At 32.6% G+C, this 26,794-nt stretch overlaps 1 protein-coding gene across 1 annotated transcript in view; it reads right to left on the bottom strand.

Annotated features, from left to right (window-relative positions):
- Positions 1 to 9,753: 9,753 nt before the first annotated feature.
- Positions 9,754 to 26,794, bottom strand: part of CNBD1 (cyclic nucleotide binding domain containing 1) — a 362,719-nt gene continuing 345,678 nt past the window's right edge. Inside the window, exons 9-11 of the mRNA XM_055303353.1 lie at positions 11,981 to 12,090; positions 10,257 to 10,407; positions 9,754 to 9,776 (exon numbers count right to left, since the gene is read on the bottom strand). Coding sequence (XP_055159328.1) covers positions 9,754 to 9,776; positions 10,257 to 10,407; positions 11,981 to 12,090 — 284 coding nt within the window. The remainder of the gene's footprint in view (positions 9,777 to 10,256; positions 10,408 to 11,980; positions 12,091 to 26,794) is intronic.

Raw genomic sequence — 26,794 nt, 5'->3', positions numbered from 1 at the left:
GTATACCCTATAGCATTGGTTACATTCTGGAAATATATAACTGTACTATAAGATATTTTTTAAAGATTTTATCAGGGGATTTTTAAAGTACATTAACTTCTTTAAAAGAACTGAATTTGGGTTTTTTGCTGTCTTGTGTCTACATGATATTCTTATGACAATAGTATCCAAAAATAATTTTAAAACTTTTTAAAAATTAGCATATACCTTCTATATGCACTTATATATTCTTATTCCTAAGTATGTCTTGAAACTCTTTTTGAGTAGAAGATTTCTAAATGTTAATAATAAAAGAAAAATCATGAAAAGCATATTCATCTAATATCCTAATTTGGAAATTTTTACTTTTCTAAGAACTCCTCAGAAAATTTTGCATTTTTGCCAGTTGTATGACTCAAGGTAGTACTTGCTAGTTACTATAACAAACAAACCAAAATCGTGGTTGCCTAATTCAAAAAATGTTTATTTAACACTTGCACAAAGTCTAATACAGATGTTCCTGGCTGAGCTATTCTTCTGGGAAGTTCCATCCAAGAAAAGGATCCCAGGGTCCATGTTCCCACCATCATGTGATTCTGCTATCTTGGAGCACTTCACCTCCAGACAGTGAGTGAGATCATGGAAGATCATATCTTTTATGGCCAGGATATAATAATTTCCCTTTATTCTATTAACCAGAGTCAGTTGCCTGGCTCCAACCTAACTGCAAGAGAGGCTGGAGAACTTAACCTTCCTTTGCGTGTAGGAAGAAATAAAGGGGATTGCTGAGCCTCTAGTCAATCTCTGGAGAAATGGAGATTGTTGGAGAAAATGACAGAGGAAGTAAATACCAGAAATGGAAACAAAATTCCTCAACGATAGTTTCTTTCACTAAATAGTCCTTATTAAAATCTTAGTTCCAAAAACATGTTGGTTCAAGGAATCGAATTTTAAGATGTAGTATTATTATTTATGCATAACTGTAAATAGAAGTGATTTTACTGAGTTACTTATGTGACACATTTTACTCAATTGTGTTTTCCTAGAAAATGGAATGATAGTTAATATTTAGCCATCAGCCAACATGCATCTATCAGAAATACTCTAGAAAAACACTATGGTACAATACAAGATAGATGAAGAACAGAGTAAATATTCACTTCAATTATTATATTTCAGTGGAAGTATTACATATTAGATGTAACTTCCACGTACATATTCATGGGATACAATATTTCCTATATTCTGATTTTCTTTTTCATGAATTGTTTTATAAGGAAACAGTGTGCTTTAGGCAATTACGTTTCCCAAGTTATATAAATAACCAAAAGATTAAAAAATACTATACTACGAAGATGTGGTTTGAAGTGTCAGAAGCTGTAACATTGAATTAAAAGGATGCAAACTATTGTAGATTCTAGTAATTAACCAATATCTCTCTTTAATATAAAAATATTAAAACTTATCAAGAAATGTAATTGTAAGTTTGTACAGTCACATAGGTGTATAACATAGATTTGGAGTCTCTAAATATATGGAGGCATAGGGTTTAGAGAGAAACGTGACCTGAAGTTTTATGTGAACTAGTTCTAAAAATGCTTAAAAAATACTGGATTTTTGGCATGCCTGGGGGCTCAGTCTGTTGTGTCTGTCTGCCTCTGGCTCAGGTCATGATCTCAAGGTTCTGGGATTGAGCTCCTCTTCTTCTGGTTGGGCTCCCTGCTCAGTGGGGACCTGCTTCTCTCTCTTCCTCTGCCTCTTCCCCCACTAGTGCTCACTTTCTCGCATATATGCTCTCTCTCACTTGCACTCACTCTCCCTCCCTCTCTCTCTCAAATAAATAAATAAAACTTAAAAAAAAAGAAATACTGGGTTTTCATCAGTCTTTCTTTTGAACTTCATATCCGATTAATATTGTATTGTCTGCTAAACTAGTGAGGCACTTTGAATGGCTTGGTAATTTCCTATTAGCCAAAAATTTATAATAATTTTCTTTTCTTTACAGGCAATTACAAATTTGAAGTATACAAAACATTTTCTAAGTAAATATAATACATTAACTATAATTTTACATGACTTGTCATTCAAATTCCTTGCTGAAAATAAACTCATGATTAAGGCTTCATATGGTTACAGATTGAAGAATCAAATCTATGAAGATTAAGGACTAAAATTGAACTAATTATTGTTATCAAAATGCTTCGTGTTCAGGCAAGCAAGAGATGCATCATTAATTCTGCTTGTGATGATGCCTTACAGCCAAAATTCTGCTTGGCTACATTTCAAACTTTGTTATTTGTAGTCAGGGTCAACTATCTATTTCAACAACACCTACATGGCTGGTGGCTTAACCTAAATCCACTGAGCTGATACTTCTATAATTCTGGGTTAGTAGAGGTATTACAGGTTATTAATTGCCATCTTTAGAAAAGTCTAGTTTCCAATAACACTTGCTTTTTTCTTGAGAAATAAATACCAGCCAATATTTAAACCCATTAATAAAAAGAATAAGTAAGCTCTGCTTTTCTTTATTATTGAAAGATGAAATCTATCTACTTCTACGTCATATATCTTAATAGCTACATATTTAAAAATTTATAACATATCTACTAAGAAAGAATCTTGCATAGGGTAAATATATAATCATAACTAAAAAATGATTAAAGATGTAGAAATAGAAAATAGAGAGAAAAAGGAAGAAATACTAATGTGAATTTATCTAGGTAAGAGAAGTTACCACAATTAAAGGCAAAGCTGACATTGTTCTTTCTGGGAATCTAGGAAAGGGGAAAATATCATAGATTACACTGTTTGTTTTTAAAAACTAAACATACCACCTCACACACAAAGAAAACTTGTTCTGGAAATATAAAAAAAGTACCATATGTGAGTTGATTGAACTTAAATCATTAAGAATTTTGCTGTATGCTCACTCATATGTGGAATTTAAGAAACAGAATAAATAAGCAAAGGGAAAAAGAGAGAGGCAAACAAAGAAACAGACTCTTAACTATAAAGAACAAACTGATGGTTTACCAGAAGGGAGATGGGTGGGGAGATAGGTGAAAGAGGTGATGGAAATCAAGGAGAGCATTGGTTGTGGTGAGCCACAGGTGTTGTGTAGAAGTGTTGAATCACTCTATTGTACACCTGAGACCAATATTACACTGTATATTAATTAACTGAAGTTAAATTATAAACTTGAAGGAGTTTACTATATAAAAGTTTGGGAATTTTAATAATGGGATAGATTATTGATACAGGAATATCAAAAATAAAGTAGACCATTTATTTGTAGACAAATAAAGTATTATGTAACAAAGAACTGTTGTTCTTTGAATTTTAGTGTTATCAGCATTAAATTATAGGTTCTTTTCTCCATAACATGATCTTCCAAAAAATCCATCTTGCAGACACTGTAAATAGTAACCCTCAACCAGAAAACCAAACAAGAGTTAATGACTATTTGGAAATCAGTGGGTTTGTGAAAAAATTATTAAAAAGTACTGACTATCCAGAAAGAGTCTAGGTGCTATGGGATACAAAAATTAACAATGGCATATTCTTTGACCTAAAGAAATTAGCAGGATAAGAAATAAATAGTGATTGAACTGGAAATTGTGTAATAATAGTTCTAAAAAGGAATATGTAAAACAATGAATGATATTCAGTAAAGTATTCATTGTGTATTTTAAATGAGTGTTAATGTGTCAAAGGTCAAGATGATCTAAAATCATCAGTACAACTGAACAAAGAAGGACTCTGTAATGTTCTGTCATTTACTAAGCATTTATTGTGAAGATTGTGTTTTGAGTTCAAAGTTTATTAGGAAAAGCAGATGTGTAGACATAAAATAAAACACTAGTATGTGTAGCAAGAGGCATGTTTATAAGGAACACTTTCCTGGAAATGAGTAAGTTCTAATATTTGGAATTTAGAAGTATAAATAATGGTTTCCCAGCTGGAAAAAAATTGGTTTTCCAGTTGGTTAAGGAGAGAAAACTGATTTCAGAGAAATGCAATAGAATAGACAAAGAGCTTAGAAGCATAAAACATTTTCTGGAAATTATACTTAGTTTGATATTGCTGGACAGTTAGGCAATGAGAATGAAGAGATAAGTAGTTTGGCAGAGCCCATACTGCAGTGAATCTTAAGCTCTCTTAAGAACTTTCAACTTTTCTACACAACTCAGAGCTTCTCAATCAGTGTATAACAAAAGGTTTAAGGTGCACAGAGTTACCGATCTCCTCAGTCCTGGTGCAGCTAAAAGGGATTGAGATGCAGAGAGTCTGATAGGTCACAATTTAGATTAGGAGGAAAGTATCTTACTGTATTTACCCTAAATTTGTTTAAAATATTATATTTTTATGTATTCCATGATGAAGATATTAAGAAGCCCTGTCATAGATGATGAGAGTCAATAAAAGGCTTCGAGTTGGGAGGAAAGTAACAGATTTGCGTTGCAGTGAGTTTAATTGGGGACTGTGTGAATAATGGATTAGAAATGATAAAGACAGAGAAGGTAGACATATTAAGTGGCTACTGGAAACTTAAGTAAAAGATGATTAAACTATGAGCTGAGATATGGTATTTGACATAAAGATGAGGAAAGAAATTTAAGGGAGTATTTAGGAGAGAGAATCGATAGATTTGGTAGTACTACAAGTTTGCTAAAGTCTAGGAGTGTACATGTCACACAGTAGAATGCAATGAAATGGTGTGATCTAGTGTCTAACACAACAGCCCAGTGGATTTGGGGATTCCTACAAAGTATTTGAGGAAATACATTATTGTTGATTTCTTCAGGAAGCAGGACAGTGAAAAATTTAACATTCTCAGCCTCTTTCTGCCATATCAATCATTCCTAGCCTGGAACAAAGATTGAGATACTGAGTTCTAACATTTCCTCTTCACCTTCCCTTTGGATCCAGCCTACTTACCAAGAAGGATGTTTCTTTTGGCTTTTCCATAGCCCTATCCTATCTCCTGTGTGAGGAGACATCTAGTGGTCTAGCACTACCAATGACTCAGTAGATAATCCAGGTGAATTTTGGGATTCAGGATTAAGACTCTAGTCTGCAGACATAAACTACTTTCTTCAATTTCTATCAACAATAAAGGTGCTATTTTCATCTCCCTCTTCTTCTTTATTTTTAATATATTTTATTTATTTAATTGAGAGAAAATGAGAGCATACCAGCACCCACATGGAGCGGTCCAGAGGGAGAAGCAGATTCCCTACTAAACAGGGTGCTAGACATGGGCTCAATTCCAAGATCCCGGGACCATGACCAGAGCCAAAGGTAGCCACTAAACAGACTGAGCCACCCAGGCACCCCTTCTACTCTATTCTTTTGTCCTGTTATCATTTGCTTTAGAATTCAGGCAAATGAAAGGAATGCTACCTATTACGCTCCTTTAAATTCCAATAGATGGTTTTGAGGACTGAGGAAAATGGAACTCCATCAATCAAAATAAGATACATTATTGTTTCATGATCTTTTGTGATATTTCAATAAGATAAACTAATTTCCTCAAGTAAGAACTACTTTTAATTGTCTGCAAGATGTTCAATATTTTTGGCTGGTTTTATCGTTAACAAAACAGTTCTTCAATATATTTATAAGATACATAATGGAATAAAATAATACAAGAAAGTTATATGAAATATAATTTTTCACTCAAAATTTTGTCCATAAAAACTAAATAAAACAAAATTTATTCAAATTAATTAGCATTTTTTCTTTTTTTTTGATGCAAACACACGAGGGTTTAAGCATTTTTTCTTTCAACATTATTAGTAATGAGTAAAAGAAGATTCATAAGAGAATAAATATTTCTAAGTGTCATCTTTATTTTTAACTTGGAAATGTATTTTTATATTAAAAATTTATTAAAAAGCGAAACCAAAAAACAAAGGAAAGGGAAGCATATTTACTCTGGCAAATTGTCCAAAAGTATAGGTACTTCTGATGAGCATTGTTTCAAGGAGACACTTGGTTAGAACCTGCCTCAGCAAGGAGAAATACCGATGTACTGGGAAGTAGATCTTTTCAATTAGAACGTAATCATTGCTTCTGAAATGTCTAAAAAGATCTATCTATAGTAAAAAATCTAGTTTCCTAGGTTTTTGATTAAGAGAATCATTATCAAAGATAAAAGTCTTTGGACATTCTTTCTGTTTAAAAACATTCTTTCTTTTAAAAACTATGTAAAAACAGCTACATAGTTTGTAGCAATGTCACCGTGGAATTGAAAATTTCCTTTTAAGAAAGACAACTTAAATCTATAGCTATCCCTAATTTTTTCAGTAATGGTTGAATTTTTTTGAATAAATTTTATTTATTTATTCATTCATGAGAGACACAGAGAGAGAGAGAGAGAGAGAGAGAGAGAGAGAGAGAGAGGCAGAGACACAGGCAGAGGGAGAATCGGCTCCATGCAGGGAGCCCGATGTGGGACTCGATCCCAAGTCTCCAGGATCATGCCCCGGGCCAAAGGCGTTGCTAAACCGCTGAGCCACCAGGGCTGCCCAGTAATGGTTGAATTGAGATATAATTAAAAACAATGATAATTCTTTTTTTTTAATATGAAAAGCAATTCTTTCTCATTACAAAAGTAGTATACATGTTTTAGGGTAGGAGGAGAATTTCAGATACCAATAAAATTAAAATATTTGGTATTCATAATTTTAATCTAGATGACTTGAGGTATAAGGTCTGACTCTAAACAAACACGTTACTTTCATAAAAATGACAATCTGATAAACTATATTCTCAGTGGCATTATATAAAAAAGTATATTTATATTTACTAAAACAAAAATTCTACTCCCATTTTTATTTAGATGTTCTAGGTAATGTCTGAGAAGCATGTACATAGGTTGTAAAACAAGTTATTTCCTATATTCCAAAAGTTAATAACCCGCAATAACAAAGAAATCACTCTTTAAGTATTTTTAAATACTTCAAAACTAATTATTGCATGGCTTCCTTAGGATTGCATATAGATAGTTGTATATATAATTCTCCAGATAAAGTATTTCACATTTATGCAATCTCTTGTGTTTCTTAAATTCTGTTCTACCTATCCCCAAGGTATAAGTTTAGTGAATTCATTGTTCCCATTAGGTATTTACTAAATATTTTTGATAAACTGGGTCATTCAGTGTGATTTATATGGTAACAAATAGAGAGAATGTGACTTGTATACCTAAGAAAAGACATGAACTTTAATTTGGTTTTCCAGTAATGCAATTTATAATTCTAAAAAGAAATAGTATATTTAACAATTTTTGATAAATTAGAAAATGCAGGCCATGTAATCCACATATGGCTGAGAATTCTGTTGGAGCAAATTGGTTTTATTAGTTTTTGTTTATCTTTTAACAGACAACTTCAAATATAAACAATTATCCCTATCACCAATATAATACACCATCTAATAATGGTATTACATCCTGATTGCAAGATGACACATGTTTATTATTCTACTTTAATGCTTCTAATTTGTCATCACCTTGGTATTTTTTTTAATTTTTTTTAAATTTATTTATTTATAATAGTCACAGAGAGAGAGAGAGAGAGGCAGAGACACAGGCAGAGGAAGAAGCAGGCTCCATGCACCGGGAGCCCGATATGGGATTCGATCCCGGGTCTCCAGGATCGCGCCCTGAGCCAAAGGCGGGCGCCAAACCGCTGCGCCACCCAGGGATCCCTCACCTTGGTATTTTTTAAGGCACATTTTACTTTCACTTAAGTCCTCCCCTATGCTGTTTTACAGAGATGGATTCATATTTCAGACAATAAATAGCAGGATAGATGGAAACACAATGAAGTAATATGAAAATGCAAAAATAAGGAACATTGTTCATGTGTGGAGATGATTCTTCAGCAAAATTGACCATTACATTTCTCATTAAAATGATTTAGCTTCTGGGAAGCCTGGGTGGCTCAGTGGTTGAACGTCTGCCTTTGGCCCAGGGTGTGATCCTGGGGTTCTGGGATCGAGTCACATCAGACTCCCTGCATGGAGCCTGCCTCTCCCTCTGCCTAAGTCTCTGACTCTCTCTCTCTCTCTCTCTCTGTCTCTTATAAACAGTTTGAAAAAAAAAGATTTAGCTTCATATATATATATATTTTTTTACTTTTTTGAAATAAAATATAAAATAATTTGAATGTAGAAATAAAAAGACTCTGGGGCACCTGGGTGGTTCAGTGGTTGAGCATTTGCCTTCAGCTCAGGTCGTGATCCTGGAGTCCCGGAATCAAGTCCTTCAGGTTCCCTGCATGAAGCCTGCTTCTCCCTCTGCCTGTGTCTTTGCCTCTCTCTGTCTCTCATGAATAAATAAATAAAATCTTTTTTTTTAAGACTCTGAAATTAGGGATGCCTGGGCAGCTCATTTGGTTGAGCATTGGACTCTTGAATTCAGCTCAGATAATTATCTGAGGGTCCTGAGACTGAGCCCTGCGTTGGGCTCCATGCTCAGCAGGAAGTATGCTTCTCTCTTTCTCCCTCTGCTGCTCCCCCCATTTGAACTCTCTGTCTCTCTCCTTTCTTTCTCTCTCTGTTTCTCAAATAAATAAAAAAAATCTTTTAAAAAAAGACTCAAATTAAATACAGTTGATCCTTGAACAGCAAGGGCTGGGGTGCAAACCCCTGAGCAGTCAAAAATCCATGTATAACTTCTGACTTCCCCAAACTAAACTACTAATATCAAGCAATTAATACATATTTTGTATGTTATATATATTTTATAAAGTAAGCTACAGGAAAGAAAATGTTATTAATAAAATCATAAGGGAGATAAAATACATTTTTCTGTACTGTAATATATTTATCAAAAAAAATCCATGTATAAGTGGATCCACACCGTTCAAATCTATGTTGTTTAAGTGTCAACTGTAAAATATTTTATTTTCTTATAAGTTTTGGCAAAAGAAGCAAAATATAACCCTTAAGAACATTTCTGTTTAGGAAATGTTTAATTAGGCACACAACGTGTCAGTAGCTTTAAAACTCAGCCTCAAATGAACAAAGCATATAGAAAGAAATATTAAGCATACATCACACATACAAAACACAACTAAACTTATACTATACCATCTATTTTAATTTTAGGTTGCCAGACAGCAAAGAATATTCTAATACATGCTTCAAAGGGGTACTTTCATGTGTGAAATGTTGATTTACATAAGAGTCCACAGTGTATTTGCCTTGCACCAGTTAATGTAATTAGTACAGGAAAAGAAAAAGTTAACCTATATCAAGTGAGAATATTGTAATTTTAATTGATGGTTGGTATTAATTTTTAAGTCAGATTTACCTTGGGGGTTGCATATGAATGTCACAGAAACAAAGAAAATTAATCAATGCTATTTCAAATTTATAAATAAAAAAATGGATATATGAGTTTAAATTTAAGCAAAATCACAGTCAAGCAGGTAGAGAGTACATATTCTTTAAAAAACATAAACAAAACTTGAAAATCAGGATAAGGGGATTCAGTCAATCATACATGGATGATCACAGGAATGTTTCTAATTGAGTTTATTTAAAGGAAATTTCTCACCCATGTTAATTTTTATGAATTTTTCCTCTTTTATCCTTTATCTAATGGTTGATATTATTAGTTTTATTATACAAAAAAACTATATTTTTCTTAAATATCCTGTTGTCATCACTTATTAATCCCTATTCATTTATCCTTCATACTCAATTGCATTTCCTATTTGAGTATAATGTTTGGAGGACCAAACACAGGTGGCTGCATGATTACTCTTTTAATACTGCTAATGCTAGAATTTCAGATAAAGGCTTAAATGCTACAAGCCATGATTCTTCACATACACTTGGTATATTTTTATTTTTTATTTTTTTCTTTTTTTTCTTTTATACACTTGGTATAGATTAAACATTAGAAGATAGCACACTCTTGACCTGAATCAGAAGCATAGAAGCAAAAATTGTAGAGATGAAAAACCGAAAGATGCTTCATAAAAGGAAGGAATGATGCTATTAATGGTAACCTGGGAATGAGCAGATACTTTATTATTTTCAAATCAAAGTGTTTTGAAATATGTTAATACTTCCTAAAAGTAGCACAATTAAATCTGACAGAATAGGAAATGTTAAAGGGGACTATGTATAGATATATTCTTTCTGTAAATACATATATATACCCCTACTCTTGAGTGTCCATATCTTTCTGTGAAATATATCCATGCTTGTCAAAACTTCATCAAATAAAATGGCATAAAAGACATGTATGTATTTACCAAATAGGTCCTTATCTTCAATGATTGCCATCTCAATCTCTTTTCCAGTAACTATAGTACATGTGAAAGGAACTTGAAGAAGAACACTAATCTCACCAAAGGACTCCTTTTCCTTAAGTTTACCCATACAAACAAGTTTTTTAATTTTTTTCTGTAAGAGATACAGATAATTGATGTTCAATGAAACTACTTTCATACAATGGATACTGTTACTATAAAAAATTCACTGTTCATAAATCATTTTGGTATACGGTATTTAATATAAATTGCAATTTCAATAAAGTCAGAGAAAACAGTTATGTATATATGTATTTAATTATATTAGAAGCATAGTAAATTGATAAATAACTTCAGCATATCTAAGGTAATTAAAAGTACCGTCATTCAGTGACCTGCAAATTATTTTTTAATCCACTAAGATGTTTAGCAAACATTGAGCTCATTCCATTTTTCAAGGTCCTAGCTCAGCTTTGTATGTTTTGTGATCTAACATTTGTTAGCCTCAGTCGCAAGGCACATTTGTTGGATTAATAGTGAATAAGAAAATAAGCACAGGGTGCCAGGACCAGAATTGATGGAATTAATGGCCACAGATGGAATTCCATCCAGAGTTTCTTGTTTAAATAAAAAAGAAACATGGAAAGTGAGTTTGACTCAGGGAACTAGCAATTTAATTCCAAATTGGAAACAGTGGAAAAGGACCTACAGGTTTTTAGTATGCATGATTCTGGAGAAAAAGGCAACAGTCCAAATTACCTTTTCTGGGATTTCTCAACAGCATGAAACGGGGAGTAGTTGATGAACAGCAAAATAAGAAACAAAACAAACAAACAAACAAAACCTAAAAGCATAATAGCTCTCAGAGTAGGATGATGACAGGAACTCAGAGCAGAGGAAACCTTTACTAAGTAAGTATCCTGGGGTCAAAAGACAATATCTAACTTGAAGAATTGCCACTTGTATAAATGGCAAATCTTCATACTGAATATAATTCATGTAGCAGAATTCAATGAAGTTTATTTTACATATTGAACTGAATGCTATTGAAGACTGTCTGACCAATCAAAAAAGGATTAGCTCTAACTTTTCTATCACTCTGCATTAGTGTTCTTTCTGTGCCTGTTCTAGAACTTCATAAACCTGGCATCATGTAGACTGCACTCTTTTGGGTTTGATGGTTCTGCTCAGCCTAATGCTTTGAGCTTCATGTATATTCTTGAGTGCATTAGTTCTCTTTATTGAAGTATGGCATTCCATTGTATGAAGATATCACAATGTTTCTATCCATGCAAATGTCCATGGACATTGGGATTACTTACTGTTTTTTGGCTTATCAAGATCCATGTGGGTCTTCTTGTAAACGTGTATTTTTATTTCTCTTTAGTAAATATCTAATGTGAAATTTCTGGGTCATATGCTAAGTGTATTTTAGCCAATTTGATATACTTAAAGTGGGAACTTGTTGTGGTTTGAATCTGCATTTCTCTGAGGAATAAAGATATTAAGCATCTCTAATGTGTTTTTTGGTCATTCCTGTCTTACAACTCTATATAATGTATCTTACTTTCTTACAACTTACAACTCAGTAAAAAGAAAAGAAACAACAACAATTAGTCCAAAAAATTGAACAGAAATTTAACAAAAGAAGACAAACAAATAGCAAATGTTCAATAATTAGGCTAGATTCAATTATGACTAAAGAGAATAACAGGTTTAAAACTTACCGCTTTTTTTGGTTCTAGTTTCGTAAGTCCTACAATATTTCTATAAATGTTACAATATCCAGAATTGATATAGGCCACAAAAGAAATTATCTTTCCACTTTCCACTATAACTGAAAATAAAAGAGATAATTCATTGCACACTCTTCTCTACAAAAAATTATTTTAGATATGACAATAAAAGATGACATATTTAATTCAGAACTATTAATGGCAAATTTCTTTTTTTAATGGCAAATTTCTTTTTTTTTTAATTTTTATTTTATTTATGATAGTCACACACAGAGAGAGAGAGGCAGAGACACAGGCAGAGGGAGAAGCAGGCTCCATGCACCGGGAGCCCGACGTGGGACTCGATCCCGGGTCTCCAGGATCGCGCCCTGGGCCAAAGGCAGGCGCCAAACCGGTGCGCCACCGAGGGATCCCTAATGGCAAATTTCTTAATGGCTGGCAGTTTATAGGCAATACTCAGCAAATGATAAAAAATTTACATCTGTTCTTTATATCTGTAACCTAATGTATAGGTAAATATTGAGAAGACTTTGGTAGTAGGGGCAATGGTATGCTAGTAAACTGTCAGGTGGAGGAAATGAAAGTGTGCATCAAGTCCCAATTTGTAGCATTTGCTGATTTTTATGGTGACAATATCCCTTCCGTGGCTAACTTCAAATTGCTACTGGCTTAACAACTAGTTCACAGAATCCCTGAGTATTTAACTTTTGGCTCTCTGGAGGCTGTGCCTTGAGCTAGGACTGGCATTCTACTAAATATAGCAGTAGCTAAAAGCAAAGGCTTTGAGGCCATATTGTCCTGGTTTAAAACTCTACTGTCCCACTTCACAAGTGACCCTAAGTAAATTATAGAACTTCTCTGAGCTTCAAGTTTTTCATCTTTAAAATAGCAAAATTGGGAATCCTTGTTCTATACTTGACTCATGGCAATTAAGTATGTATCAAGTACTTCTCTTAAGGTCTGGCATAAAATATTATGTAACAAAACATATTATTATTATTATAATTATTATTTTCTCAAATTTGTGAAGCCACAATAATACTTGAAGGTGAACTGGATAATATCTTTACAACTATCAATGGATTAAAAAGCAATGTAAATAAAAAAAAACATTTGATCTATATAATGAGATTTATCAACATAATGTAATTTAAATAATAAAATCAATTGGATTTATAATTAATATAATTTAAAATTAACTATTTCAAATTCAATTTTAGCTTTGTTCATTCTAAAACATTTCAATATTTTTTCCTGAAAATTCCAAACACAAAAATTATAATATAAATATAAAGATACATGTGTATCTTTCTTGTGATTTTAAAGTAGACAATTAAAAACATTTTCAATTATTCAAAAGCATTCTCATAGTGTAGAAAAGCATTTATCAACATGAGAAAAAATATTGATTATATTGAAAAATAAGCTAGAGAATAGTATATCTCTTCAAAAATTATGGTTAAAAAAGAACAAGGTGACAATTGGTAAATATAATTTACCATAAGCAAAAAAGAGAATGCCAGCAAATAATGTAAAATACTTTTAAGATAAATCAAGTGACATTTCAATTACTTTGTTGACATGTTTATGAGAATATGCCTTCTCCTTTTCCTCATATAATATTCAGAGCTCAAAGTTTATAATTAAAATATTAAAAGGTTACTCTACTGTCACCAATCATTTATTTTGCTTAAATAAAATTTTATGGTAACACTTCTCTCTTCTATTGTATTTCTTACAGCTAAACATTGATACTATAAATTTTCTTGAGATATGAAAGTAAAGTAGGTCTGTAAAATTATGTGTAAATTGTATAGACAAGAAGAAATTTTCTCATAGATCCTACTCTGAAAAGCAGAGTATCTTTCTACTAAAAGGTCATATGATAGTAGAGAAAAGGTTATAGTAGGGACTATCATATAACTGTTTTATTTCTTTTAGTCAATCAGTAGTATATAAAGGAAGGCATAGAGTTTCTTGGTAACTGTTATGAGTAAAGGATGCACTTAAGTAGGCACTAAAGAAGCCCATTATTTTAAACTTTCGGAGCTGCACCACTGTAAATCTTTTCTTGAAAGTCAAGCCCTATATAGATCATAGGGAAGCATACATAATACCAAAGAGGATAAAGACAGTAGAAATTCTTCTTTGCATTGAAGGCAAGGCAACAATGAAAAAGCCCAATTACGGCAGCAAAGTCTATGAGGCCATCTCATTCCATAGAGTAGATATTTGTTACCTGAGCAATTGTCTCAGGTCTTTATAATAACCATATAGCAAATGTTAATCTGAATGAAGACAATATAGAAAACCATTTTCATCTAGGTAAGTAGTCTGAATTTAATATTACAAAAAATGTGAATCAACACTCAGGTAAGAAATTTTAAATATTACTATTTTTGACTAGAAAAAAATCATATGAATTACCTGTAAAGACTTAATCCTCCCCCGCCCCCCGCCATTATGTTTCCGACTTTTACTCATTTGGCCTCTGATGCTGCTTCCCATTACAAAGAACTTATGTCAGTGATGTCAAGATTAATATTGTCATCTCTATACCCTTTCCTCTTGGGTTACATAAAAATGACAACATAAAAGGATTCAAAGGATTATAATACAATATTAAGTGAAAAGATTTAGTCATGGACTAGATAGATGAAATTTTATTATTGTTTAAAGGTCATATTCATTGATGCTCAGGAATTAAAGTTGATGTGTATTTAAAAATTAGGTTTTGAAGCTCCTCATCAAAAATTCAGACACATATCCTAAAACTGGAAATCATTAGGCCATTATAAAAAGAACAAACTTGATTTTATCTAAGGTAAATAAGAAGGAGAAGAAAATCAGAAGGATTCACAGAAAAAAAAAAAGAAGGATTCACAGAAACTAAATATTAGGCATTGTTCTTTTTATTTCGGTTGTTTATTATATGCTAGAAACTAGTCGTAAGTCCAATAAACTATTTTATTCCAATATCAGATCAGAAGCCATGATAAGAAGGATAATTCCTTACTGGCTATTAGCATCAGCACTGGGACAGTTAAGGTCTCAGTTTAAATGGAAACTAGTGATTAGAAAGATTGTTAAAGGACATCTTCTTAATTAAGATAAACCCCAGCCCATTAGCCTAACAAAACACAGTTTTGAACTAGAAGTGTATCTGAGGATCTGTGAGACTGATACAGCATCAAGCAAGATATGCATTAGCTGGATGAATACTAGTCTTCCTTGTAAAACTAGGCTACTGGAAAAAGAATGATATAGAAGAATAGTACTACTGACTGCTATTTTTTATTGAAGTATAAGTAGTACACAATATTATATATTAGTTTCAGGTATACAATATAATGATTCAACATTTGCATACATTGCAAAATGATCATCACAATAACTCTAATTACTAGTCAGCACACAAAATTGCAAATTGTTTTCCTTGTGATGAGAACTTTTAAGTACCACTTCCTTAGTAACTTTCAAACTTATAATACGTTATTGACTATAGTCACCATGCTTACATCATGACTTAACTTATTTTATAACTAGAAGTTTGTGCTTTATGATCCTGCTCACCCATTTCACCCATTCACCAATCCCCCTCCCCTCTGGAAACCAGTGTATTCTCTGTACCTATGAGTTTTGTTTTGTTTGTTCATTTATTCTTTAGATTCTACACATAAGCAAAATCATGCAGTATTTCTGTCCTCTAAGTTTGCTTAGTATAACCCCCTCAAGGTCCGCTCCTGTTGTTGCGAATGACAACACCTCACTCTTTTCCAATAGCTAGGTAGTAATTCCATTGTATGTATATAAAACACATCTTCTTTGTCCATTTATCTACCAATGGATGGACACTGGAGTTTTTTCCATATCTTGGCCATTGTAAATAATGCTCCAGTGAACTCAGGGGTGCATAGATCTTTTTGAATTAATGTTTTCACTTTCTTTGGATAAACATTCAGATATGGAATTGCTGTATCATAAACAGTTCTATTTTTTAATTTTTTGAGGAGCTTTCATACTATTTTCCATTGTGGCTGCACCAATTTACACTCCCATCAACTCCAACTTTGAATTATCTACACTTTTCCATTTTTTTTTCTCAGTAAATAGATGATAGATAAATACATACATACATACATACATTCTATATAGACATATATATAAACATATATACTCAAAACCAGAGATTTGAATACACACACACACACACACACACACACACACATATATATGTATAGGGGAAGTGTAAGTATATGATATTTCAAGGAATTCCATATTCTTCCCTCACATATACCGTGTCTTTTATTTAATATTGCTCTTTTTGTTACTTGAGCTTTAGTGAGCTTGGTGTTTTCAGAATTACACATTTTGTTTTGCCTTTTCATTTGAATTTGGAGCACTGCTTTGTAATATTTGATTCTCCTCACACTTAAGGATTACTTCAGTAAATATACCACATAATATTTACCTGTGTCTACCCCTAAGTAAATGGTATATATGAATATGCTATTATTATATAAATTTTGATCAAGTTTTCCAGATATATTAGGCATATCTGGGCTTTAACTGAAAATCACTGAAGGAAAGAAAGTGCCATGAGCAAGAGTCATCATAAACTCAAAACTATAGATATCGACTTCCAAACACCAAAAACTCTGGAATTACCAGGGACAGAATGTAAAGTGATTATATAGGAAATAGTAAATTATACAAAGGTTATTTCTGAAAGGACATTTATAAGATAGAAACTTTCCTTATAAGTTTGGGAGAGGTAGATCAACTGATTTGAGTTATCTTATTAAAAAGATCTCATTTTAAAATGACTGGACTATACCATTGCTGTCCTTTTAAAATCAATTCTAAGGTTTGTTTTGTTTTGCTGTTGACTCTATGTGAACACTATATGCAATGTATTTTTTTATGCAATGTATTTTTGTAAATATTGCTTATGTCTTATATTCTGGGGTTAAGTGGATCTCATATATGGAGTTCTACATATATCTAGTGGCTTGAATTCTTTATTTGTAACATTCAGTTTCTAATTGTCTCCAATTTTAATCTATTTGGTCTATCGGTTCCTCAGAGGGCTATCTATAAATAGTTAACTACAATGATTATGGTACTTGTTTCTTTCTATAAGCCTATCGGTGGTTTCTTTATATACTTTGAGGCTTTTTGGTGCATACATGTTCCTAAAAATCACGCTTCTCACTCTCATTCTTAGTATCAATATAAGGCTTCATTTGTTTGCTACAATATTTTCTTTGAGTTCTATTGTGCTGTATGTTAGGACTGTTTCATCAGCTTAACATGCATACTTTAAAATAAATGCATCATGTCATTTATATTGTTCTGTGCTTTGATTACCTTTTTAAAATATTTCTTTTTTTATCCTTGTCAATATTTTCTAGTGAACTTTCCACTTCTGTTTGTGTAGATAAACATTATTTTTCAGACTCCATGGTGTAGAGGTACCATAATTTAGAGGAATGTAATCATTTTCCTAGAGTTAAGCTTTTTTTAAATATTGGAATAGTTTCTCTCTCTTTTTTTAAAAAAAGATTTATTTATTTATTCATGAGAGACACACACAGAGAGAGAGGCAGAGACACAGGCAGAGGGAGAAGCAGGCTCCACGCAGGGAGCCGGTCGTGGGACTCGATTCCTGGTCTCCAGGATCACACCCTGGGCTGAAGACGGCGCTAAACCGCTGAGCCAACAGGGCTGCCTAGAGTTAAGCTTTTAAATGGTTCCAAGTTTTGCTAGTTAAAAGTATGCTACAATAAATGTCCTATGAACATCCACAGATAAGTGCAAAATTTTCCATAGATTAAACTTTTCAGCTAATGGACACAGGAAAAGATGTTCAACATCACTCATCATCAGGAAAAGACAAATCAAAACTACAATGAGATATCACCTCACACCTGTCAGAACAGCTAAAATTAACAACACAGGGAACAATAGGTGTTGGCAGGGATTTGGAGAAAAGGGAACCCGCTGACACTGTTGGAGGGAGTGCAAACTTGTGCAGCCACTCTGGAAAACATTTTGGTAGTTTCTCAGAAAGTTAAAAATAGAACTACAATCCAGCAATTATACTTCTAGGTATTTACTGAAAGAATATAAACATACACATTCAAAGGGGTACATGCATCCTGATGTTTATAGCAGCATATAGCCAATCATGGAAATCAATTGCCAAATCAGGGAAAGAGCCCAAATGTCCATCGACGGATGAATGGATAAAGAAGAGGTGGTGTACATATACAATTGAATATTACTCAGCCTTCAAAAAGAATGGAATCTTGCCTTTTACAATGATGTGGATGGAGCTAGACTGTATTACACTAAGCAAAATAATTCAGTTGAAGAAATATAGACAGCGTAAGATTTCACTCATTTGTGGAATTTAAAACCATAAAACAGACCCTTAACTATAGAGAACAAACTGAAGGTTACTGGAAGGGAATTGGCGGGGGATGGGATAAGGAGGTGATGGTCATTAAGGAGGGCATTTGTTGTGATGAGCACTGGGTGCCATATTTAAGTGATGAGTCACTAAATTCTACTCCTGAAACTAATATTGCATCATATCTTAACTAATTGTAATTTAAATAAAAACCTGAAACTGGAAAAAAATGAATTAAGTTTTTCATATAGCATCTAGTAGTAAATTCTGATAAATTTTTGATAAATTAGTAAATGAAACCTAATTATTTCAATGGTTATGTCCTTGATATTTACTGAGGGTTAGAATCCATTTGTTTATATATTTACTATTTGTATATTTTTAATGAATTTTGGTCATATATGCTGTCCATTTTTAATACTGAGCTTTTTGTCTTTTCTTATTTATTTGTAGTAATTCTACACAGAGTATGGTTATTTAATCTTCATTATTTTATACATTGCAAATATTTACTTATAGTCCCCTAAGAATGACATATTTACATTTTTTATATTTATATTTTATAATTTCTTATATTTATAATTTCACCATATAACTTTTACTATTTTATATGTGATCAAACCTGGTAAAATTTTGATAAACTCAAAACTGAGACAATTATTACTAACAAAATAATCCCATATTTTGTTTAAATATATTTGTAAGATTTTTTAATTTAAATGTTTCATATTATTTATATTTGAATAATGCATGAAGTAAGAATTTTTTAAAATTTTATTTATTTGAGGGATCCCTGGGTGGCGCAGCTGTTTGGCGCCTGCCTTTGGCCCAGTGCGCGATCCCGGAGACCCGGGATCGAATCCCACGTCCGGCTCCCGGTGCATGGAGCCTGCTTCTCCCTCTGCCTATGTCTCTGCCTCTCTCTCTCTCTCTCTCTCTCTCTCTCTCACTATCATAAAAAAAGAAAAAGATTTTATTTATTTGAGAGACAGCAAGAGTGAGAGGGTGCAAGCAGGGGGAGGGGCAGAAAGAAGGACAGGTAGCCCAATGAGGAGCTAGATCACAGAACCCTGGGATCATGACCTGAGCCAAAGGCAGATGCTTAGTTTACCGACTGAGCCACCCAGGCACGCTTCAGGTAAGAATTTTTATCTCATATGTATAAAGGTCCCAGAACAATTGTTGAAAATTCTATCTTTTTCCCGTTGCTTTGAAATGTCCCTGCTGTCATGTGTAAGTTGATAATAAAGTTATGAAAGGTTTTCTATGATTACTTTATTGTGATGCTGTGCTCCAAAACTCTTAATTATTTTAACATTAGACTATTGTAATTACAGCGAGAAAAGTTTTCCTGTTGAAATTTTACCAAAATTTCCTTGGAATATACTGTCTTTGCTTTTCCAGATAAAATTATGATGCTGAAAAAATGTTCAAACAATATAGTTTGTCCTTGAAAACCCTGATATTTATGGGCTTCAAGTCCTATAAGATACTCTGTCAATATTTTCCTTAGCATTCTATTGAATTTATTGAAGTCAATATATTAGTTTAGGTGGAATTAAATGTTAAATATTCCAATGTAATTTCTATTCCTGGGATCCCTGGGTGGCTCAGTGGTTTAGCGCCTACTTTTGCCCGGGTGTGATCTTGGAGTCCCAGGATCGAGTCCCACATTGGGCTCCCTGCATGGAGCCTCCTTCTCCCTCTGCTTGTGTCTCTGTGTCTCTCTCTATATATATATATGTCTTTCATAAATGAATAAATAAAACCTTTAAAAAATAATTTCTATTCCCTAAGTCTTCTTTATATCATTCCCAAAAGTTGTGTAGTTTGGACCATAAGGGATTTGCACTTTTCTCACTTAGTTTATTTCTGGATAGTTAAATTTTTTATGGTATTTTAAGTGATGTTTCCTATTATTTCACAAAATTAGTTATTGCTTCTTGTACAAACTATGACATATTGATTTAAGGAAAGAAACTGACTCTTGTTGATGTAGTCAAAGAGTTTAAGGAAAAGACCGACATTTGACCCTATTTGACTATAGTGTCACAGTCAGAATAAACAAAGCATAATTGTTATATTTAAGAGGTTTATTCCACAAGAAAAAGTAGTATTGAGCAAATGTGGATCAGTTGGAAGATCCAGAGACCTTTCTTCTGTGAAAGAGATGTTGATCACCAAAGAATTTCAGTAGCATTACCAATGACTAACTTGATGCTAAGCAAATAGAAACATTTAAAAGGAAACATTTCAAATAACACAGGAACTGTGTGATTATCATCTTCCAAAAATATTTCTGATTTTACTGATATCATCGTTTTTTCCCCAGAACTGTGATTAATCTTGATATATATATACATTCATATATATATATATATATATATATATATATATATATATATATATATATAGAGAGAGAGAGAGAGAGAGAGAGAGAGAATGATTAATCTTGATCACACACATACGTATGGAGAGGGATGGTTAGTTAAATACATAAGTAGGTATATATTTTTTATTTCAGTGGGATATTGTGTGTTCTGAAAGTAATCATTGTATTTAGCCTCACATTTGGAATCAAAATACAATTTTCAGGGATCCCTGGGTGGCGCAGCGGTTTGGCGCCTGCCTTTGGCCCAGGGCGCGATCCCGGAGACCCGGGATCGTATCCCACGTCGGGCTCCGGGTGCATGGAGCCTGCTTCTCCCTCTGCCTGTGTCTCTGTCTTTCTCTCTCAGTGACTATCATAAATGAATTTTAAAGTTTTTTTTAAAAAAATACAATTTTCAGTCATAATGGCAAAACAACCTTATCTCACAAAGTTCTGTAGAAGATTGAAGAGATAATCTAACCTAATCTGCAAAGGAAGGTGCTTCATAAATAGCATTAATCTAATAGAAGAAAATTATTTTCATATTTATGTAGAAAAATAAAAATTTTATAAGTTTTCACCTGACAATCATATATTTTAATCATAAATTCTATTTAATCATGGTAATTGTCCATTTAACAATGATACACTGATTAGTTACTTCATTCTGACACTACCTAACCATCCTTCATTGATTTCATTTCAATTACTTAGGCAGCATTATTTCAGAGATGAATAATCACATACTAAATGGACTGGCCCAAGGAAGTACATGGATAGTATGATGCATTCATCATTTGTATCTAGTACATACAATACATTTATTCATTATCTGAGATAATGATTTACTTCATTAATTTCACAATAATTAATTTTGATTCAGGAGATATTCCTCTTGACATATGTTAATGTAATCTGGGCCAGTGTAGGTAAACTTTTCAACTAAAGAGATTTATTTTATTATATGCTTTCAGAACATTGGTTATTTACACTCAAATTAGTTCAATCACTCTCTATATATTCATGCAAAAGCATACTTTAATATATCTACTAATGATCCAGCCTTCATTTTTGTGCACAACATTCTGAATTGAAAAACATGTGAAAATTGTTGTTTTTAATATTTTAGTATTTTTCAAAACAAATTTAAAGAGATATGATAAATCCCATTTGATTTTTAAAATGGAATATTAATGTATTCCTATATGTTGTATACTATTTTTATAATACTTATTTGTTAATTATTCTGAAACTGTTTTCTTTTTAATCTCATTACTTTTAGATATAGAATATTCAATGTAAATTGTATATCCATATATTTCCTATTGCCACCTCTATTTTTGACTTAATGACTAATCCATTTTAAATTATTTTTGTCACATGATACCTAGTTAAATATCTTTTTCCCCATATATGCAAATTCTTTTCTAACACTTATTTTTTTTAAAACTAGTCTTTCTCCATTGATGGCATGACACTTCTTGTTATATAAGGCACACCATTCCTCTGCATGTTAGTGTCTTGTGTAAGCTAACACCCTAATAAAAATCTAAGCCAAGCATATGAAAAAGTTGTTAGAACTTTTATAAGAGGTAAACTTACAACATGTGTCAAGAATGATATAATTATATACATTGATGAAACACTCCTAATTCCAAGAATTTTTCCTAAGGAAATAATCAGGTAAAGAGTTAGGTAGTCTTGCATTAAGTATTCAAAACTGAGCATATAATATTTTATCCAACTTAAATGATAATCATAAGATAAATGTTTAAAAAAAAGATAAATGTTTAAATAAGTTATAATAAATCATAGAATATATTATGCTTGCACTAAAATTCAGAACTCTTAAAACTGTTATTTTTTAATAATAAATTTATTTTTATTGGTGTTCAATTTGCCAACATACAGAATAACACCCAGTGCTCCTCCCGTCAAGTGCCCCCCTCAGTGCCCGCCACCCCGTCACCCCCATCCCCCGCCCTCCTCCCCTTATACCCCCTAGTTTGTTTCCCAGAGTTAGGAGTCTCTCATGTTCTGTCTCCCTTTCTGATATTTCCTACCCATTTCTTCTCCCTTGCCTTCTGCTGCTAAGAATAAAGAACTGGGTAGCACATTGCTGCTTCAGAGGGCCCATGGTACAACAGAAGATACAAGAGAGTGCAAGAGATTATGAGTTCCTAAATAAATAAATAAATAAATAAATAAATAAATAAATAAATGGCTAACCAGTAAATTCCTCTAATTAGGAATCTATACACACAGAAGACACATCCACAGAAAAGGTTTGAGAGGCCACCAGATTCTCTCGCTAGACTGAGTGGTAAAGGTTTTTCCCTATATAATCATAGTTCATAAAAACTTGGAGAGGCAGATGTTTTTTCAAATGTACAAATATGAAAAAACAGCCCAAGAAAAGGGATAATAAATATTCAAAAGCCAACCCTAAAAAATGGAAATATATGAATTACCTGAAAAGGACTAAGAAATAACTTGCATAATATGTTCAGATCTAGCAAGATGGTAGAGGAAACCTCAGACCTGTTTTCCCCTCAGAGAAGTGGAATTAACATTATACAACTAATTGCCTTTGTGAGAAATCCAGAAGCCAATTAAGAAGTTCCTACACTGTAGGCAAGCACAAAACCAACCACATAAAATCTGGTAGGAAAATTCATGGCACTTTCTCACAGACCCCCTCCTAGTCATGCCATGGCATGATTGGGAAGAAACCACTAACACCCAAATTCTCTCTGGATGGAGTAAAGGAGTGGAATGGACATCCAATGTTCTGGAAGCTGATTTTTATTTTGCCTGAATTTAAGTACTGACGGAAAAGGAGTGCCAGGTTGAGATCCACTGAGAACAAAAATGTTCAACATGTATCAGAGTCTACAGTACCACAGACAGACACTAGGTAGTTGTCAGTGGTGGAACTTGGCAAACCTCTTTAATAAGGAGATGACACATAATAACCCAGAGAAAATACAGCCCCAGAAAAGACTTGAAAGATCCCTAGAATATCCAGTTGGGTTGACCGAAGAAAAACCTCCCTGTGTAAAAACTATAACACGAAGACTGGAGAGGTGATTTATTTTTTTTTTTAATTCCAAAGTCCCAACAGAAGATAACAAAATACACAAAGAAGCAGTGGAATATGGACCATTCAAAGGGACAAAGTAAATCACAAGAAACCAACTCTAAAGAAATGGAGATACATGAATTATGTCTGGTAAGATATAGAATTTTTTAAAAATACGTCTGGTAAGACTTAGAGCTTAAAAAAAGTCATAGAGATGTTCAATGAATTAAAAGAGAGCACAGGCAACTAAATGAAATCAGGAAAATGATTTAAGAACAAAATGAGAATAACATCAGAGATAGAACCAATGAAGAACAATCAAACTGAAATTCTAGAACTAAAGAATAAAATAAAATGAATTGAAAAATTCACTAGAGGCACTTTATAGTTCTTGATCAGTTAACAGAAAGAATCAGCAAACTTGAAGGTAGGACTTTTGAAATTACTGAGGCACAGGAGCCAAAAGAAAAATAATAAAAAAGAATGAAGAGAGCCTGAAGGACTATACATCAATATTATAGGAGGCTCAAAAGGAGACAAAATGAAATGGGGCAGAGACCTTATGTGAAGGACTAATGACTAAAAACTTTGTGAATTTGAGAAAAAATTAATATATAAATTCAAGAAGCTCAATTCACTCCAACTAGAAAAAAAGCAACACAGATAAATCATAACAAAATTGTCAAAAGTCAAAAGAGAGAATTTTGAAAGCAGCATGTATAAACAGCTGTCACATACAAGGCAGCTCTAGGGATCTGTTGTACAACACTGTGTGCATAGTTAACAATATCATATACTTCAAAGTTGTGTATGTCTATGTGTATTTTTTATCACAACAACAAAAAAATAAACTGGTGCTAATATTCAACTTGAGTTACTAATATTTTTTCGTTGTTTCTCCATTATAACATACCTGAGTAATGTACACACACACACACAATTTCCTATCAACAAAACTTCTTTCAGTTTTTGAAATATTATTAATCAATCATTGACCTAAGAGAGATGGCACATAATTTTAACTTTGACAAAGTATTTTTTCTCTATTGAAACTCCAAAATTATAATCACACCAGATGTGTTTACAGAGACAAATGAGAAAAGTCTCAGAAATATTTTTGGTTAAATTTTTAGAGTTGTTGAAAATATGTTATTTTCCAAGTTTGAAGACTTGATCTTATTGGCCTTATCTAAAAATGCAAGTGTAGAAACAAAAGTAACCAGTGAAATGATTTAATTTAATTAAACAATTAGCATGTACTTCTTTCCATGCAGAAAACACTATTAATCATGTTTTCAAAAAGCCTAAAATATAGTTACCTAGATGAGGCAGATAGTGAAAAACAAAGCAGTAGTGGGGGAGAGTTGAATGTTTATTGGATTCCAAATAAATATTTGTTGTTTTTTTTTCTTTTTTGGAGTTAAAAGGACATCTTCACAATGTCACGTAATGCAAAAAGCAAGCAAATATATTTTGTTCATATGGTGTGAAATCTGGACTTGATTTTGGAATGTGTCACTATTTTAAGAAGATTTCAAGCTGGAGGACATAAGTATTTTTTTAAAAATTTATTCAGATAATTTAAAAATTGTGCAATTATTCAAAAAATAAAGAAAAAAGACATAATTCACTGAAAGGACACCAAAATAAGTTATGCAGGCTTATGCACATTACCTTTATCATAATATAAGCTTGTATGCATAAAAGTATTTATAAGCTACAAAGAATCTTTTTCCTGATTGGTTAGAATTATCTCTATTATTTTCAAATGCTACAGTTTTCACTGTTAATTTCTCACAGAGCAATGTTATTTCATAATTAATCAATATTTGTTGATTAAAATATTATAATTAAACCTGGGTAAAATTATGTTAACTTTCTCTATATCTACATTTATATATAATTTATTAGTTGAGAGAAAGTGCATTTTTCCTGTGGCTACAAAGATTTAAATTGAATTTCTAAAGATGAGGACTAAAATGACTGATATGAAAAATGCAAATGATATAATTTGTAGTAAATTAGACAATGCAGAAAAAAATATTAATAAAATGAAGACATGGTAATAGAATCCAAAATAGAACAGAGGGGGAAAAATAATCAAACACACATAAGCAAGCGCACACACATACACACACAGAGTATGAAGCAATAGTGAAATAGAGAACAAGTTCCATTGGCCTAATATACATGTAAACTGTGGTACCCCAAACGAAGAGTATTTGAAAAAAAAATGGCCAAAAATAGTCCACATTTGATTGAAGTGACTTTTCCACCCCAAAATATCAGAATACACGTTGTTTACAAGTGCACATGGAGAGCACCTGGGTGGCTCAGTGGTTGAGCATCTGCCTTTGGCTCGGGTCTTGATTCCGGGGTCCTGGGCTCTTGTCCCTCATCAGGCTCCCCATAGGGAGCCTGCTTCTCCCTCTGCCTATGTCTCTGCCTCTCTCTGTCTCTGTCATGAATAAATAAACAAAATCTTAAAAAAAAACATGTACACATGGAGCACTTACTATATAGACCATATTATGGACCATAAAACATCTTTTAACAAACTTTAAGGAATTCACATCACGTAAAATATATTCTTTGACAAAAATAGAATTAAATTTAAAATCATTACCTGGAAAAAATACTTGGAAGCTTAATAACATAGTTTCAGATAAACTCTGGTTCAAGAAGAAATCAAAAGGAAAATTACAAAGAGTTTTGAGTGGGATGAAAACAAAGACCATAACCAACATTTGTGAAGTACTTCTAAAGCAGTACATAGAAAGAATAGCATTAAATGGCTATATTAAAAAGGGGAAAAAGTCTTAAGTCAACAACCTCAGTTTCCATCTTGATACGATAATGGTGTATTAAACTCAACATGAGCAGAAAAAAAAGTAAATAATAAAGATAGGAGTAAAAATCAATGAAAGGAAGATAGGA

This window comes from Nyctereutes procyonoides, unplaced genomic scaffold (genome assembly GCF_905146905.1).
Source record: "Nyctereutes procyonoides isolate TBG_1078 unplaced genomic scaffold, NYPRO_anot_genome, whole genome shotgun sequence".
Taxonomy (NCBI): Eukaryota; Metazoa; Chordata; class Mammalia; order Carnivora; family Canidae; genus Nyctereutes; species Nyctereutes procyonoides.
This window is presented reverse-complemented; position numbering and strand designations above follow the sequence as displayed.